The sequence below is a fragment of the Carlito syrichta genome, unplaced genomic scaffold (genome assembly GCF_000164805.1).
Source record: "Carlito syrichta isolate Samal-C Ts95f unplaced genomic scaffold, Tarsius_syrichta-2.0.1 Scaffold307180, whole genome shotgun sequence".
Lineage (NCBI taxonomy): Eukaryota > Metazoa > Chordata > Mammalia > Primates > Tarsiidae > Carlito > Carlito syrichta.
In genome coordinates, this window is record NW_007251276.1 from 218,302 (window position 1) to 233,258 (window position 14,957).

The window sequence follows — 14,957 nt, forward strand, 5'->3', positions numbered from 1 at the left end:
TGCTTATGCATTTATAATGACTTGGTTTTCAAATTACTTCATGATTCACAGACACATAAAACATCAACTCAGAGTCACACATCATGTGTAGTAACCTTTGTCAGTTTCTACAGGCAGTGAGGTGAGGCTATGTGGGAATTCTCAGAAAATTCTGAGTAGAACAGACCAGAACTGAAAGATGGGGGTCGTTTATCTTTTTATCTTCTGTAGCACACTTCATATGGCGTTCACTGATAGGATTAGGTTCATAAACGCGCAAATTTAAGTTTCACAGGAAAACCTTATGAAACACTGTGATGCTTTATTAAAAATTATATGAGATAATTTTTATGTCTACTCTTACCTTTCATCTAGCTATCTTCTAATTTTATCTGGAAAAAAGTCATCAAGAAAATTGTAATTATGAAAGGATTGTATCCTAGATTAAGATAATCATATATTCCACTTTAGGTTTTCTCCAAGATTTTGCAATGAAATATTTCTAAACTAAGATCTTTTGTCTGTTAGAAGTGTTTTAAAGACATTTTAGGCAATTTCTTTTCTTTTTTTTTCTTTTGAGTTGAAGTCTCACTCTGTCACCTTGAGTGGCAGTGGCATGATCATGGCTCACTGTAGCTTCCGCCTTCCAGGCTCAGGCAATCCTTCTGCCTCAGCCTTCTGAGTAGCTAGCATTGTAGGCATGGGCCACCACACCCCACCGGTTTTTTTTTTGGGCTAGAGATGAAGTCTTGCTTTGTTGCCTGAGCACTCCTCCTGCCTCAGTCTCCCGAAGTGCTGGGATTACAGGCATTATCCTTCACACTTGGCCCACATCTTAATTAATTTAAGTAGAACTGTTTTTCTGAAGAAAGATTGACAAGGAGATATGGGCCATTGCATCGTTGCATTTAAATATTTTTTTACTGTCAAATTAAAATTAAGGTATTGTTTAGGTATAGTGGCCTAGACTTATATTATTATTGAGCCCCCAGATCCCTATTACTGGCTTGATCTCTAGCATTGGAAGGCAGCCAGGAAACATCTGAACCACCGTGTGAAATTTCATTTTTATTGGGATGTTAATCATTTAGTAAATTATCTAAGAAAAACTTAGTTTAGTACTTTTCACATTAGGATGCCACTGCAATTCATGAATCAATTTTGCTTAGGAAAGGAGGAAAAGACCTTAAAAGTATGGGACGTTTTATTTTGGAATTTTATTTTGGAATAAGATATTTGAGACAAAAGAATGTCAAAGTGAGTTTCAAATTATGTCTGATATTTAAATGATTAAATTAAACCTGACCTTTTACGTTTTGCTGTTTTAACTAAATATATTCAGCTGTTTTTGGTAACTCTTCCTGCTTTCATGAAGACTGTGCCTGACCGACTGTGCTCCAAGGCCGCATCCCGTCCTTGCTGACTACAACGTCCCAGTGTTTGGTTTGACTTACTTCTGACATTGATCTTCCATTTCTTTGAGATTTTCGTCTCAGTGACTTTCCCACTTGAACTTCAGAAGCTCATTCCTAACTGTTACTTCTATTCTAATGTTTCAAATTCAGATATACTGCTTTCAGGCAACTTCCATCTTTTTTTTTTTTAGTTGATGTAGTCTTACTCTGTTACCCAGGCTGGAGTGCAGTGGCACAATCACAGCTCACCACAGCCTTGATCTCCTGGACTCAGGCTGTCCTTCTGCTTCAGCCTCCCAAGTTGCTGGGACTACAGGCACCCACCCTCACCCCTGGCTAATGTTTTTATTTGTAGATATGAGGTCTCCCTATGTTGCCTACTCTGGTCTGGTACTCCTGGGTTCAAGTCATCTTACTGCCCTGGCTTCCCAAAGTGCTAGGATTATAGGTGTGAGGTACCACACATGGCCATATTTACCATTTTGACTATTAAGTATACAGTATCATTTTAACTTTAAGCATAAAGCATCGTTCACATTTTTTTGCAGCCATTACTGTTAACCACTTCCAGCACTTTTTCACCTTTCAAAACTGAAACTCATGAAACATGACCCTCTGTCCACTTAAGCCCTTGGCAGTCACTACTGGTCTAATTTCTGTCTCTGAATGTGACTAAGGAACATGAAAATTTTAAGAAAGTGTAGATATTTACATTCAAATTTGAATTGATTCCAGTTTAAAGAAATCGCAGATTTTAAAGGATGAAATGGCAGAGAAAATGAAGTCAACTTTGGGGAGGAGAATCACAGATTTTGTTGTATGCAAAATACTTTTTTGAGGTTTGATTGTTGCTTTTGGAAAGCAAATTTCCTTGTAAGCATTCTGCCTTCAAGTGTATGTGATTATGACAAAAGGGTTTTATAATACACAGCATGTTCAAAGTTTTCGAGACATATTTGGATTCCAGAACTCTCCTGGGTTTTCTATTAGTTGGCCAGATTCTGAAAAACATGACGTTACCTGGCTCTGTGAAAGTATATTTTGTTCTCAGTGTTTTGAGCCTCCATCTGTGATATACATGTTGGGTTATTTAAAATAATAAGTATCTGTGAAAGTTCTCTTTTCTCATTTATAACTAGTTGATCAGAATTAATTAGAAGGTATTGGGTCTGTAACTGCTTATTAGCGGATATGGCATTGAAAAAACTGTCAATTGTATTTTGAACTGTGTGTCCCTTGCAATGAAATTCTCTGCTTGAAAAAAATATTTAAAAACCAAAACAAAACAAAACAAAAAAGAAAGATTAAAGAAACTATTTAAGGTTTTTTGGACCATAATCCTCATGTTTGAGCTAATTTGTGATTATAAATTCTTGGCCCCAAGCGAGTTTCTTTCCTGTCTTTTTTTGTGTGTGTATGGGTTTGGTTTTTGTTCCTTTATTATTGCTTTCCAGAGTTCCTGCCTTCACTTTGCTTTTGGCTTCGATGTCTTCTTTTCTTTTGGGCTGGCTTCGCAATACATTAAAACGTACATTTTTAAGCACTTTATCTATTATTTTGTCTCTTGTGGTTAGGACTGTTGTTCAGAATACCTAGCCTGCTGTGGAGCAGGAATCTTCATGTGTTTTTCTCCACAAATCTGACAGTGCATTCATTTAGATCCCTTAGACCCACCCCTTTTCATTTTGTATTTCAGTTCTCACAGCTTGCATGCTAAGTTTTTATAAAGCTTACCAAAAAATTAAGATAATTTTAAATTGATTATTGTATTTTTAAAGGATATATATGTATTTATTTTATAGCTACTTGAAGGAAATTTTGCCAAAGAAGTCAGCCATGAAATGGATGGACTTATTTTTCAACCTCCTGGAGTAAGTTCACGTGTGTGTGTGTGTGTGTGTGTGTGTGTATACATTTATATACACATGTATACATAAAGTACATTTGCCTCAGGCATATTACTTAGGGATGATTGCTGCTTTTCCTTAAATTATTCATTATGAAAGATTTTGTTTCTATCTAAATATATTTATTAATAGTAAAGTGAATATCTGTCTGCTCTTCACTCAGCTTAAGAAATTAACATTGTTAGTGATTACTTTTCAAAGAAGTTTTTATGTAATTGCTTTTTTTATAATCTCTACAAATAATATTGAGTCAATGCTTTCTTGCTTTTGTAGCCCAGTATACCTTAAAGCATTAATTATGTCTAAAACTTCATTTTGCTGTAGGTGAGTAAAACTCAAAGAGTTGGCAGTACTTGAAAAAAAAAAAAAAAACAGAATTTTTGAATATTTATTTCGTGTCAGATTTCTGCAATGCACTGAAGAACTTTCACCAAGTTAATGGTCAGATCATATATCTGGAGTAAGTTGTGTTTTACTCTCTAGCAAGTTTTCTCAATCTCAACACACTTCATGTGTTGTGCTGGATAATTCCTTGTTGTGGGGGCTGTCCTGTGTGTGGTGGGATGTTTTGCAGCATCCTTGGTCTTTACTCTCTAGATGCCAACAGTACCCCTCCTCGCAGTTGTGACAACCAAAAATATACCCAGGCATTACCTAATTTCCCATAGAGAGCAAGATTGCCCCCACTTGGTAACTGCTGTTCTGGAGGGCAGTGTCTTTGTAAATGTGGTTTGTGGAGGAAGATTAGCACCACCCAGGGAGTTGTTATAGATGCACCTCACCCCAGACCTACTGATTAGAACTCTGGGAATGGGGTCAAGCAGTTTGTGTTTTATTAAGCCCTATGGGTGATTCTGACTCATGTTCAAGTATGAGAACCACTTAATGTATAGGAAAGAGTTGTATTTCATGTGCTGCTTTTGCTTTCAGTAATCTATTTTTAGAAATTAGGTTTGAGGCCGGTGCATTGGCTCACGCTGTAATCCCAGCACTTTGGGAGGCCAAGGTAGGAGGATTGCTTGAACCCAGGAGTTTGAGACCAGCCTGGGCAGCATAGCAAAGCCCTGTCTCTAATTTTAAAAAGGAAGAAATTAGGGTTTTGAGGAAGAAATTAGGTTTGGATAAGTTATATATGGAGACATCAAACAAGGTACTTGGAAGGATAGAAAGGGACGATAATTTAAGCACTATGTATTAAACACTGTATACGGGTTGAGTATCTGTATTCCAAGGAATCTGAAATCAGAAATATTCCAAAATCCAAAACTTTTTGAGTGCTGATATGAAATGCTCAAACGAAATGCTCATTAAAGCATTTCAGACGTCAACTTTTTGGATAACGGATGTTCAACTGGTATGTATATGTAATGCAGATATTCCAAAATCTGAAAAAAATCAAAATCCAAAACCACCTCTGGTCCTGAGCTTTTTGGATAAAGGATACTTGCTTTACATATATAATCAAACTCCGCTGTGATGCAGTTTTAAATACAATGTTATTATGTGATTGACTTCTTGTCTTTCTTCCAGCCCTCCTTGCCAAACAGAGAGGAGAAAGAGCATATCCTCTGTAGCTGAGGGAGAATGGGGTGGAGGAGTGCCAGCGATTGGGACCAGAAATTATAGGACATGCTCCTAGGAGGGTGGAAGCTGCGTCCTTGAGTTCCAGTATTATTCAGGCCCAATGTCCCTAGATAGAAAGAAGTCAAGTCTAAATATAACAGTAAATTCAGAAAATTTCAATGTGTGAAACCCATGGTTCTGACCTGTGCACTTATGAGACTCCAGTATATGTAAGAAAAATGGCAAATATGTGAGTCTCTTTCTGGAATACCTTGTGTAATCAGTTGAGCTGCCAGTATGTTCCCGTTCTAGTAACCACAATTGTCGTTTGAGTCAGAGTCTCACTCTCTTCCCCAGGCTGGAGTGCAGTGGCTTGATCATGGCTCACTGTAGCCTTAACTTCCTGGGCTCAGGTGATCCTCTCACCTCAGCTTCCCAAGTACCTGAGGCTACAGGCACGTACTACCACGCCTGTCTAATTTTTGTTTTTTTTTTTTAGAGACGAGGTCTTACTATGTAGCCCAGGTTGGTCTTGAACTCCTGGGCTCAAGCTGTCCTCTTGCCTTGACCTCCCAAAGTGTTGGGATTACAGGTGTGAGCCGCTGTACTTGTCCAAAACCACACTTTGAATGACTTTGAAATTGATATCTGGTAAGGCAAGTTCCCCGTTTGCCAGAATTTTCTTAAATGTCTGTGATCATGTTTTAACATGTAAGTTTCAGAATCAGTTTATCATGTTACCTAAAAACTTTTGTTAGTTTAATTGGAATGACTTTAAATTTAGGCTAATTTGGACAAAATTTATTTGTTTATAGTTTAAAGCATATTCTCAGTGAATGTTAGTTTTCAGGTCTTTTTCTGTTCTCTATTTAAGTTCTTATTAGGCTAATTTCTAGATATTTATTGTTTTCTGTTTTTATAGTAAATGGTTTTCTTTTCTTTTTTATTGCTACCTCTAGTACACTGCCACATTGTTGATTTATTTTATTGATTCAACAATCTTGCTGAATATTCTTAGTTCTAATCATTGTTTAATGTTATTTATTGGTCAGGAACTCTGACATTGAATTTAACATGAATTCTAATTGAATGGAGAAGAGGGAGAGATTTATACCTTGTCCTGAACCTTAAAGGGAAGATAGCTAAATTGTCTCTATTAAGTATGTTTGTGGTAGATTTCAGTTAGATATTCTTATCATGTTAAGAAATTTTTATTTCTCTTCTTATAAGAACTATATGTATATATAGTTCTTGTAATATATATAAATAAACTATATATATATATAAATAAGTCTTGGGTATTAATACTTTTTAAGGCATTAATACCTCTTCTGTGTCTATTGAGATTATCACGCCATTTTCTTTTTTACATCATTTATGAAGTAAATTACATTGATCTTTTTCTGTTGTTGACCCATCCTTGCATTCCTAGGATAAATGCTTCTTGATCATGATTGTAAACTTCTTTTCTTTTTTCTTTTTGGAGTTAGCGTCTCACTCTGGTGCCCAGGCTGGAGTTCAGTGGCACGATCATGATCACGGCTCACTGCAGCCTCCACCTGGGCTCAGGCAGTCCTCCCGCCTTAGCCTTCCAAGTAGCTGAGACTGCAGGCATGCATACCACACTCAGCTAATATTTTGATTTTTTTGTAGAAACAATCAATGTTGCCCAGGCTGATCTCAAACTCCTGGGCTCAAGCAATTCTCCTGCCTTGGCCTCCCAGAGTGCTTGGATTACAGTGAGCCATCTTGGAAAAAATTATATAATTTGCAAGTAATATATAATAATGCTTCCCATGATTTTACAAATCAGTTAAAATAGAATGATTTATACTGAAAAATAAAAGTGCCATTCTTAGGAGGCAACTGTTTTCTGTTTTTTTAGTTGTTTTTTGTTTTGCTTTTACTTCTGCATTTCTTTCAAAGTCATGCTACTTTTCCATGGTTTGCTGCTTACTGTCTACTGTGGAAGAATAGGATCAAGCCCTCTAATTCTATCAACGCCTCTCACACCTTCTGTCATCCCAGTATAGTTATATCGCATATTTGGTCAAGTGAATACTCAGTATTTATGTTTATGGTGACATAAATATTGTTCACATCTGTGTCTAGTATACAATTTTCTTTTCTTTTCTTTTCTTTTTTTTTTGAGTTGGAGTTTCTCTCTGTTGCCCAGACTCCCGGCCACCGCAGCCTTGACCTGCTGGGCTCCGGCGATCCTTCCACCTCAGCCTTCCAAGTAGCTGGAACTACAGGCGCGCGCTACCATGCCCGGCTAATTTTTTGATTTATTGTAGAGATGAGGTCTCGCCAAGTTTCCCAGTCAGGTCTCGAACCTGCGGGCTCAGGCAATTCACTCACCACACCCTCCCAAAGCGTGGGATTACAGGCTGAGCCTCCGAGCCCGGCTACAGTTTTCTTTTCTTCAAAGATTTTTTCTGTTAGAGTTAGGAATATTTTCATTTGTTGTGATTATCCATACTACTTCCCTTAAGCTTTCTAAAAGAACTGTTATATTGTTCTCAGTGCAATCAAATACATGAGGTCCATTTTTCACTTGACGGCATTCCTTCTGAGCCCTCTGTTCTCTAGTCCTGCTGCATAGCCTTTTCTTGTCAGAATTTCTTTTCACTAGCTCACTCTGGAAATTCCATTTACTGTTTCTTCTGTGATGGATCACACCACTTCTGGGATCTTATGTTTTCTGCTTTCTTGGTTTTAGTGATCTTGAAAACCTCACACTATAAAAACTAGTCCTTATATTTATGAAGCTTTTGTTTCAGCTGTAAACCGAAGAGGTTGTTCTCAGTCTGTAATCTGTTCATTACCTCCTATAATTTTATCGCTTTAATTAAATTTTTATCCCAATGTAATCAACCTTTAACCCATACCTTTTGCCTCTGGTGTTCCATATCTTCATTCATACTATACATTTCTACTAGGGACATTCTGTTTTTGAATGGTCACTGAAGTCTGTTAAGTGGTCATCACTTTGTCCTTCTGCGTTATTCTTGCTATCTCTTCTCTCTCGTTTTTGAGTTGGGTCTCACTCTGTTACCCACGCTAAAGGAAAGTAGCATGATGACAGTTCACTGCAGCTTTGACCTCCTGAGCTCAGGTGATCCTAGCTTGCATGACTAATTTTTTTATTTTTATTTTTTGGTAGGGATGAGGTCTGGTTTTGAACTCCTAGACTCAAGTGATTCTCCTGCCTCGGCCTACTAAAGTGCTGGGATTATAGGCATGCACCACCATGCCTGGCCTCTATTTCGTTTTTAATTATGTCACATTGAGTGCATATTGTTTTATACTCAAACTGTTTCAGTAGCTTCCTGCCTGTTCTTTGTATTTGTGCTGTCTGTCCAGTCTACCCCTGGTTTCTGACCTAGTGCAGTTATATTCTGGAAGAAAGGCTTCTATAGGGAGACCAATACTGACTGATAGATATACAACACAGACCACACATGTGAAACACATATGCACTTTAAAGTTTTCTAGTAGTCACATTAAGAAAAGTAAACAGAAACTGGTGAAGTTAACTTTAATAACATATTTTTCTTAAACGACTATATCAAAAATACTATCATTTCAACTGTCACTCAGTATAAAAACTGTTAGTATTATTTTTGTACTAGGTATTTGATAGCCATCTTGGACTTGCGTCAGTGGCCACACATGTATCGGCAATGCAGGTGCTGGTATATTTACTTTTTGTTTTCCCTTTCTCATATGTGCCCTTGCCGTTTGTCTATGATTCGTTTACGGTCTTCAATTGAATTGTAATTCTCTGCATAATGACAGATTTTTCTTCTGTAGCTTGCAGAACAAAATAGATCGCGTTTCTCTCTCATTCACCTGAAATAGGTTGGCCCCTACTCTCCTCCCCTTCCAAACCATAATGCTTTGCAGTATTGAAAAGATCCCTTTTTGTGTCCTGGGTTTTTCCCTTTCATAATTGTGTCCTGGGATTGTGAACTTATTCTGATGCCAGTCTCCAGATTCAAGACAGATGAAACTCTGATGAGTTCATAGAGTTCATAGAGGCACCATTTTCCTGTATTTGTTGCCTTCAACACTCTATGTCGATTTTGTTGAAGATTGGCATTTCTAAGCTACTCCCGTATTTTAGGGCATACGCAAGGGTGGCAAGATAGTTGCTAGGTTTCTTCCGCATCACCTTATCACGAACATTTAATCTTATATCTCTGGAGACAACACTGATACATGCACATCAGAAAAATTATTCCTCTGCATGACTTTTAGACCAGCTTGTTCAGAAGTGACACATCTTTGTCTAGAATTAGATCTTTCCCATGATGGTCTAGGTCTTGGTTACTAGCTCATACTCTCCTATTCCCTGACAGAGTTTTTAGGTTTTCAGGTAGCAACTGATCTCTCTGAGGCCACCAAGAAGTAGTTGGGCCTTCATGAGATCTTGGATTCCCATGTGCACTCTATCCCTTACTTGATAGGACTTATGAGGGAGTGGTTTGCTTTTTGAAGCCAAAGGTAGCATATTTTTTCTATCTTCCCTCTTGAACAGTTGCTACATATCTTTAGAACTAAAACAAATCACTGATATGATTATTCTCAAAGCAAAACTGATCCTCTTTCAAAATGCCGTGGTGTTTCTTACACTAGATAAAGATGCTGCCACCTCACAAGCTGTCTGTCGGTTGTGTTTATCTGACCAAATCTGTGGGTCTGTCTAAGGTTGCTAGTCCTTTCCTTTCTTACTTCTCTTTAAACTTCCATGGTCTAGGATAGCGTTTGGTTCAGTAGGTGTTAGAAAATGTTTGCTAAAGGAATGAATGAATGCATCCTTGTGCTTTTTCTTAGTCTTTCAGATTTGACTAGTTTTATATTTTACTGATGTAGGCAAACATCTTTTAAATTTGTAGCTATTTTATTTTCCTTGCTGCACATGAATATGTATAATCTGATTTATGCTTTTTCTTTGAAGAAACTTTTCAGTGACCCTCTTTAAATTCCTGCTTGCTTCCTTGCAGAGTCTAGAATCCAAACACCATTCTTCCTAAGACAGTAAAATGGCTTTGCCCTTTGCATCTTCCTTCAGGGACTTCCTAGTGGGTTAGAAGTGGTGTCTGGTTAAGATAAGCCACTGATTATCTCATAGGTTCTACAGTTTTTCATCTGTAAAATGAAGAAGCTGTAACAGCTTAGCTTTGACATTCTTTTATGGTCACATGGTGATTAATGTAAGTGAATATAATTCAGTACTTAAAGGTTTCTTCTTTCTGCCAATATCTGGTGAAAATCCACTAGGTAGTGAATTTTTAATATGAGAGAGAATAAGCTCTTCTTATTTTATTTTCCTAAAAGCAATATATATCTTAAGTGGAAATTTTAACAATTAAAAGAGATAAACTAGATTTTTGAAGTTTGATAATTTGACTATTACATGACTATAGTCCTATTTTTTTCTGTCATTATTTCAGTAGAATTTTTACTATTATATATTTTATCTCTGAAATTATTAAGATTATCAAGTATATGGAATGAATGGCTTTGAAAGGGTCACATTTTTCTTATCAGTAGATATGCTCAGTTACTTCCTAAACATTATTTTTATCATAACAGATTTATTATTTTATTTATAACAGATTCTTAGATTGCTTTATATTTATCTTGTTAGAAAAAATGTTTCACAACTACCTGTTTTGGTAACAGTTTAATCAGTTGTTCAGCATTCTACTGTATAGTTACTATTCTAGTTCATCTTTTTCATTTTCTGCGAATTTAATTATCTGAGTCTTTGTTTCTTGATGTATTTCTTTTGTGGTTATAATTTCTCATGATTATTTTCAACCTAATTTCTTATTTATTAAAAGCTTACTTGACCAGTTTTAACTTTTTTTCTCTCCCAATTTTAGCTCAGTTTTTATCACTTACATATATCTTTTATTGTGTCTGCGATATGTTCTTTAATGGAATTTCATCAATGATTGGCAAAACAGCGTTTGACTGTAAAAGGGATATGGTACGTGGTCTCAGGCCCATTCTATTTAAGTCAGTGGTTCTTTTATTTTCCTACCATATTTTTGTTAAACCTTCTACAGGGTATTCTAATTAAAAATATGTATTAACTCTGCTGTCTAGAATAGACCCCAAATTAGCCTGATCCATGTAGGGTAAGCAGGAGGCAGTTTCCTCTCTCAGATGCAAAATTTAATTATATTAGATTGTGTAGCCATTTTTGTTTTTTTCTTGGTTTTGCAAATTCAATCTTAGATTCTTCCATAAAGACTGATTTTTCTGTTTTTACTTACTGTGTCCTCAGCTTTAAGGCAACCATCACAACTTGTGTGTTCTACTTTAAGATTTGCCAAAGCTCCAGACTGAGCCTCTACTTAGCTCTTACACAGAGATTTATGACTTTTCTACTCTTTTTAAAAAATGGAAGTATGTTTCTATTAAGATAGGTGATATTGAACACTGTATTTATGATCTTCTGCTAAATAAAGCAGAGTTTAAGATATTTTTCTAATCTTGACTCATGATTTTTCTTTATGGTTTTAAAAGGGAATACTTAAGGTTTTTTTTCACTTATTTTGTGCATATACATTGTCGTTAAATTCCTTTTCTATACCAGGTGAAATGGTCTTTTTATGATTGCTTTTTGTATATTCAAAGGGAAAAAAAACCTTAATTTTCCTTTTCACCTGCTCTAAGTTTTATGTATAAGGAAGCAAGTAGATTGGTGTAGCTTCTGGTGGTCAGAAGAGATATGATTTTAGATGATCCTACAGTGAGAAACTTAGTCCCATTCTTGTTTTTATCGAGTCTGTCAGATTATAAGGAGAAAGTCTATTTCTGATTTTCAGTTTCTAAGACTTGCTCATCTTTCTCTTTTCAACAAGAGTATGGTCCCACTTTTAAACTATTCAATAGGCAACATCTCTACTGGAATTTAATATCACTACAAATTTCCACCTCTTCTAATTTTGGGACTACTTAAAGATAGGAAACAAAGTTGCCATTAAAAAATATACTTTTTAAATTTTAGTGTATGAATTTTTAAAAATTTAGCTAAATGATATTTAAATACGACAGAAATCATAAGCATCTTACATGAAAAGTTAAAATTTGGAAAACACGATGGCACTAGTTAGTTGTTAAATTAGTTTCCTATGCCTGCCTTAACACTGTAACAGACCTGATGGTTTAAAACAGCACACATTTATTCTCTTATAGTTCTGGAGGTCAGAAGTCTAAAATCAGTTTCACTAGGTTGACATGAAGGTGCTGGCAGAGCCATGCTCCCTCTGAAGGCTGAGGGGAAGTTAATGTCCTTGCCTTTTCAGCTTCTAGTGCTGCGTTCTCTGCGTTCCTCAGTTTGTGTCCCCTTCCTCTCGCTTCAGCACCAGCAGTGTAGAATGTTGCTTCTGTGGTTGTGCTGCAGTCTTCTGTGTCAAACCTCCCTTCGTCTCCCTCTTAGAAACACACTTGCGATAACCCAGGACCTTCCCACTCCCCATTTGGACAGCGTTAATGTAGTCACACCAGTAAAGGCTCTTTGGCCATATAAGGTCAACATTCACAGGTTCCTGAATGTCCTTGGAGGGGCCATTTATCAGCCTCCTGCTGTTATCATAGCTCAGTGAGACATTTCTAACTAATAGCTGTAGACTCCAATACAATTCTGTCTTTGTAAGATTTGTAACTTTTTGTTGCTGGGCTTTCTATTAAAACCAAGTTCTAAATGAGATGTTTAGGACCCTAAGTCAGGCCAAGAACTTTTAATGTAAAATTTGCCAACATTTCTAAATTTTTCATTTGGAAAAGTCTGTAATTTTTCAATGTAGACTTTAATAATTAAGTGCAGGGTGAGTGATATGCTGTTATGACAACAGTAGTACAGTATATTTGAGGTAACCTGTATTTTTTATAGTTTTAAAATGTGTATAAGTTTTACTCTCTATTTTTAAATCGGGGGACATCCAGATGTTAGAATCTGTAGTTCTTTTCTCTGGAATTCTCCTGCCTGCCTGGAGATAAGTGCTCCAGTCTCTTGCCTGGTGGCATTGCCTAACCGTTGTTACTCCTGGCGTAGAGAAGTTAAAGGGGCTAGCGTCCACTCTTCGGTGGGTAAATTTTCACTTAACCCTGCAGGGCTCAGTTTTCCCCTTCTGTTTTGTGTGAATTTTCCTGACTGGAGCTGCTTTCCTTCAGTTTTTTCACAGAAGAAACATATTTCTGCCTTTTGCCTGGGGTGGAGGAAGGAAGCTAGAGGCTTAATGCTCCCTCCATAGACTCCCCCAGGTCTCTGTTTCCTTTCTCTTGCCTCACCGTTGGTTCCCTGGCAGCCTTGGCTACCTGTTTCTTGTATTACCTACCCTTTTTGGGGCACTGCTTCTTGTGGTAGGAATGACTTGTTCCCTTGGACCCTTCTCTGCCAGCACTTAGTGTTCAGTTTTCTTTGCTCTGTGCTTTTTTAACATCTTCATCTACTTTGTATCTTTCAAAAATGTATTGCCATGTTTTTTTCCCTGCTGTTGTCACCTCTATTTTCTTTTTCACTTTCTAATGATACCTCTTTTTTCTGTAACTCTCCTTTTAGTGAGGTTGTAAATCAAAGTGGATATAAATGCACATGCTTAACTCACTGCATTTAGTAGAGAATTTCCACAACTTCTTACCGTGTGGTGTGGCATCTGTTGGCTCCCATTAGCCAACAATTCATGTAAATCCTGAAAGGGGGTTTTGAGTGACAGCCTAGTGATCTGAAAGAGCAAGTCTACGTGAACTGGAGAAAAAGTCCTGATGAGGGACAGGCAGAGCTTGATTTTAACCTGGAATGTTCCAAAGGCCAGGAAAGCCCAGAGATGAAGAGGATTCCTGGCGCGTCTGCTTGTGGAGAAGCTCCTTGGTCTAAGTGTGTTTGGTGCCAGTTACTTAAAACTTAGCAAGAAGTTACTTCTGCTCTGTTGAATTAATCATAAGGAATAAGACGAAGTGGAATGAAGGGTAGCTGTTAGTACTGTTGAGAAATAAAATGCTTTTAGTCCCAGAAAAATATTGGAGAATCGTGATAAAGACACTATATTAAAATGATAACCCCCTTCAGGACAAACCCTCAAAACCAGCTTAAAAGAAATGGCTTAGCTTTTGATTTAATATTCTATTTTCAGAGATATAACCATGAAACACATTGACAATTGCATGCGGTTTGCTTACTACTTTTATAAGAAAAAGAGAAAGCAAAGTTAATCAGCGATTTTATGAAGGAAATAAATCTTAGGATATTTCTTTGTGTTTATAAAAAAATATACCAGTATCTGATTTTGACCAGAACACAGAGCATTCGTTAGTCATCTGGGCCCTGAAGGAAACAAAGTAGATTAAATTGCATCTATAGAAGTATGGAAGCTGGGCTTGGTGGCTCAGCCTGTAATCCTGTGCCTTTGGGAGGCTGAGGTGAGTGGATGGCCTGAGCCCGCGGGTTCGAGACCCGCCTGGGTAACTTGGCGAGACCTCATCTCTACAATAAATCAAAAATTAGTGGGCATGGTAGCGCGTGCCTGTAGTTCTAGCTACTGGAAGGCTGAGGCGGAAGGATCGCTGGAGCCCAGCAAGTCGAGGCTGCGGTGGCCGGGAGTGGCCACTGCACTCCAGTCTGGGTGACAGAGTGAGACTCCAACTCCAAAAAAAAGAAGTATGGAAAAATCAGAGATTAAAAAGTTATTTCCAGGACTGTCTAGTCCACTGGTTTCAAAAAGATTGTTTCCAAAACTCTAGGTTTCTGTTGAACAGCCTCAGGGACTCCATGGGGATTAGGTTCTTAGGTAAGCATCTGCTCACATTGCAGCTCTGATGTATTACTTGTATATATTGTACTTCTAGATAAGTTTATGTTTTACAAAGGGCTTGGTCTGCTAAATCAACGATACTTGAATCAACTGCTTTTTTGAAAGGTCACCAGTGATGTCCCTTCACTGCAAAATCAAGGTGATTTTGTAGCCTTTTCTACTTGACCCTCTAGTGTTAAGTCTGTATTCCATCCACTCTTTCTTTTCTTTCCTTTCTCTCTCTCTCTCTCTCTCTCTCTCTCTTTTTTTTTTTTTCCGAGTCT

At 37.3% G+C, this 14,957-nt stretch overlaps 1 protein-coding gene across 3 annotated transcripts in view; it reads left to right on the forward strand.

The window, feature by feature from the left end:
- The window catches only part of RNGTT (RNA guanylyltransferase and 5'-phosphatase), a 297,963-nt gene that overhangs the window by 132,605 nt on the left and 150,401 nt on the right, over positions 1-14,957 (forward strand). For 2 of the 3 annotated variants that reach the window (XM_008064037.1, XM_008064038.1), the window contains exon 11: positions 3,197-3,265. The exons of the other annotated variant lie outside the window; for it this stretch is intronic. In XM_008064037.1, coding sequence (XP_008062228.1) covers positions 3,197-3,265 — 69 coding nt within the window. The remainder of the gene's footprint in view (positions 1-3,196; positions 3,266-14,957) is intronic. 3 annotated transcript variants of the gene reach the window in all.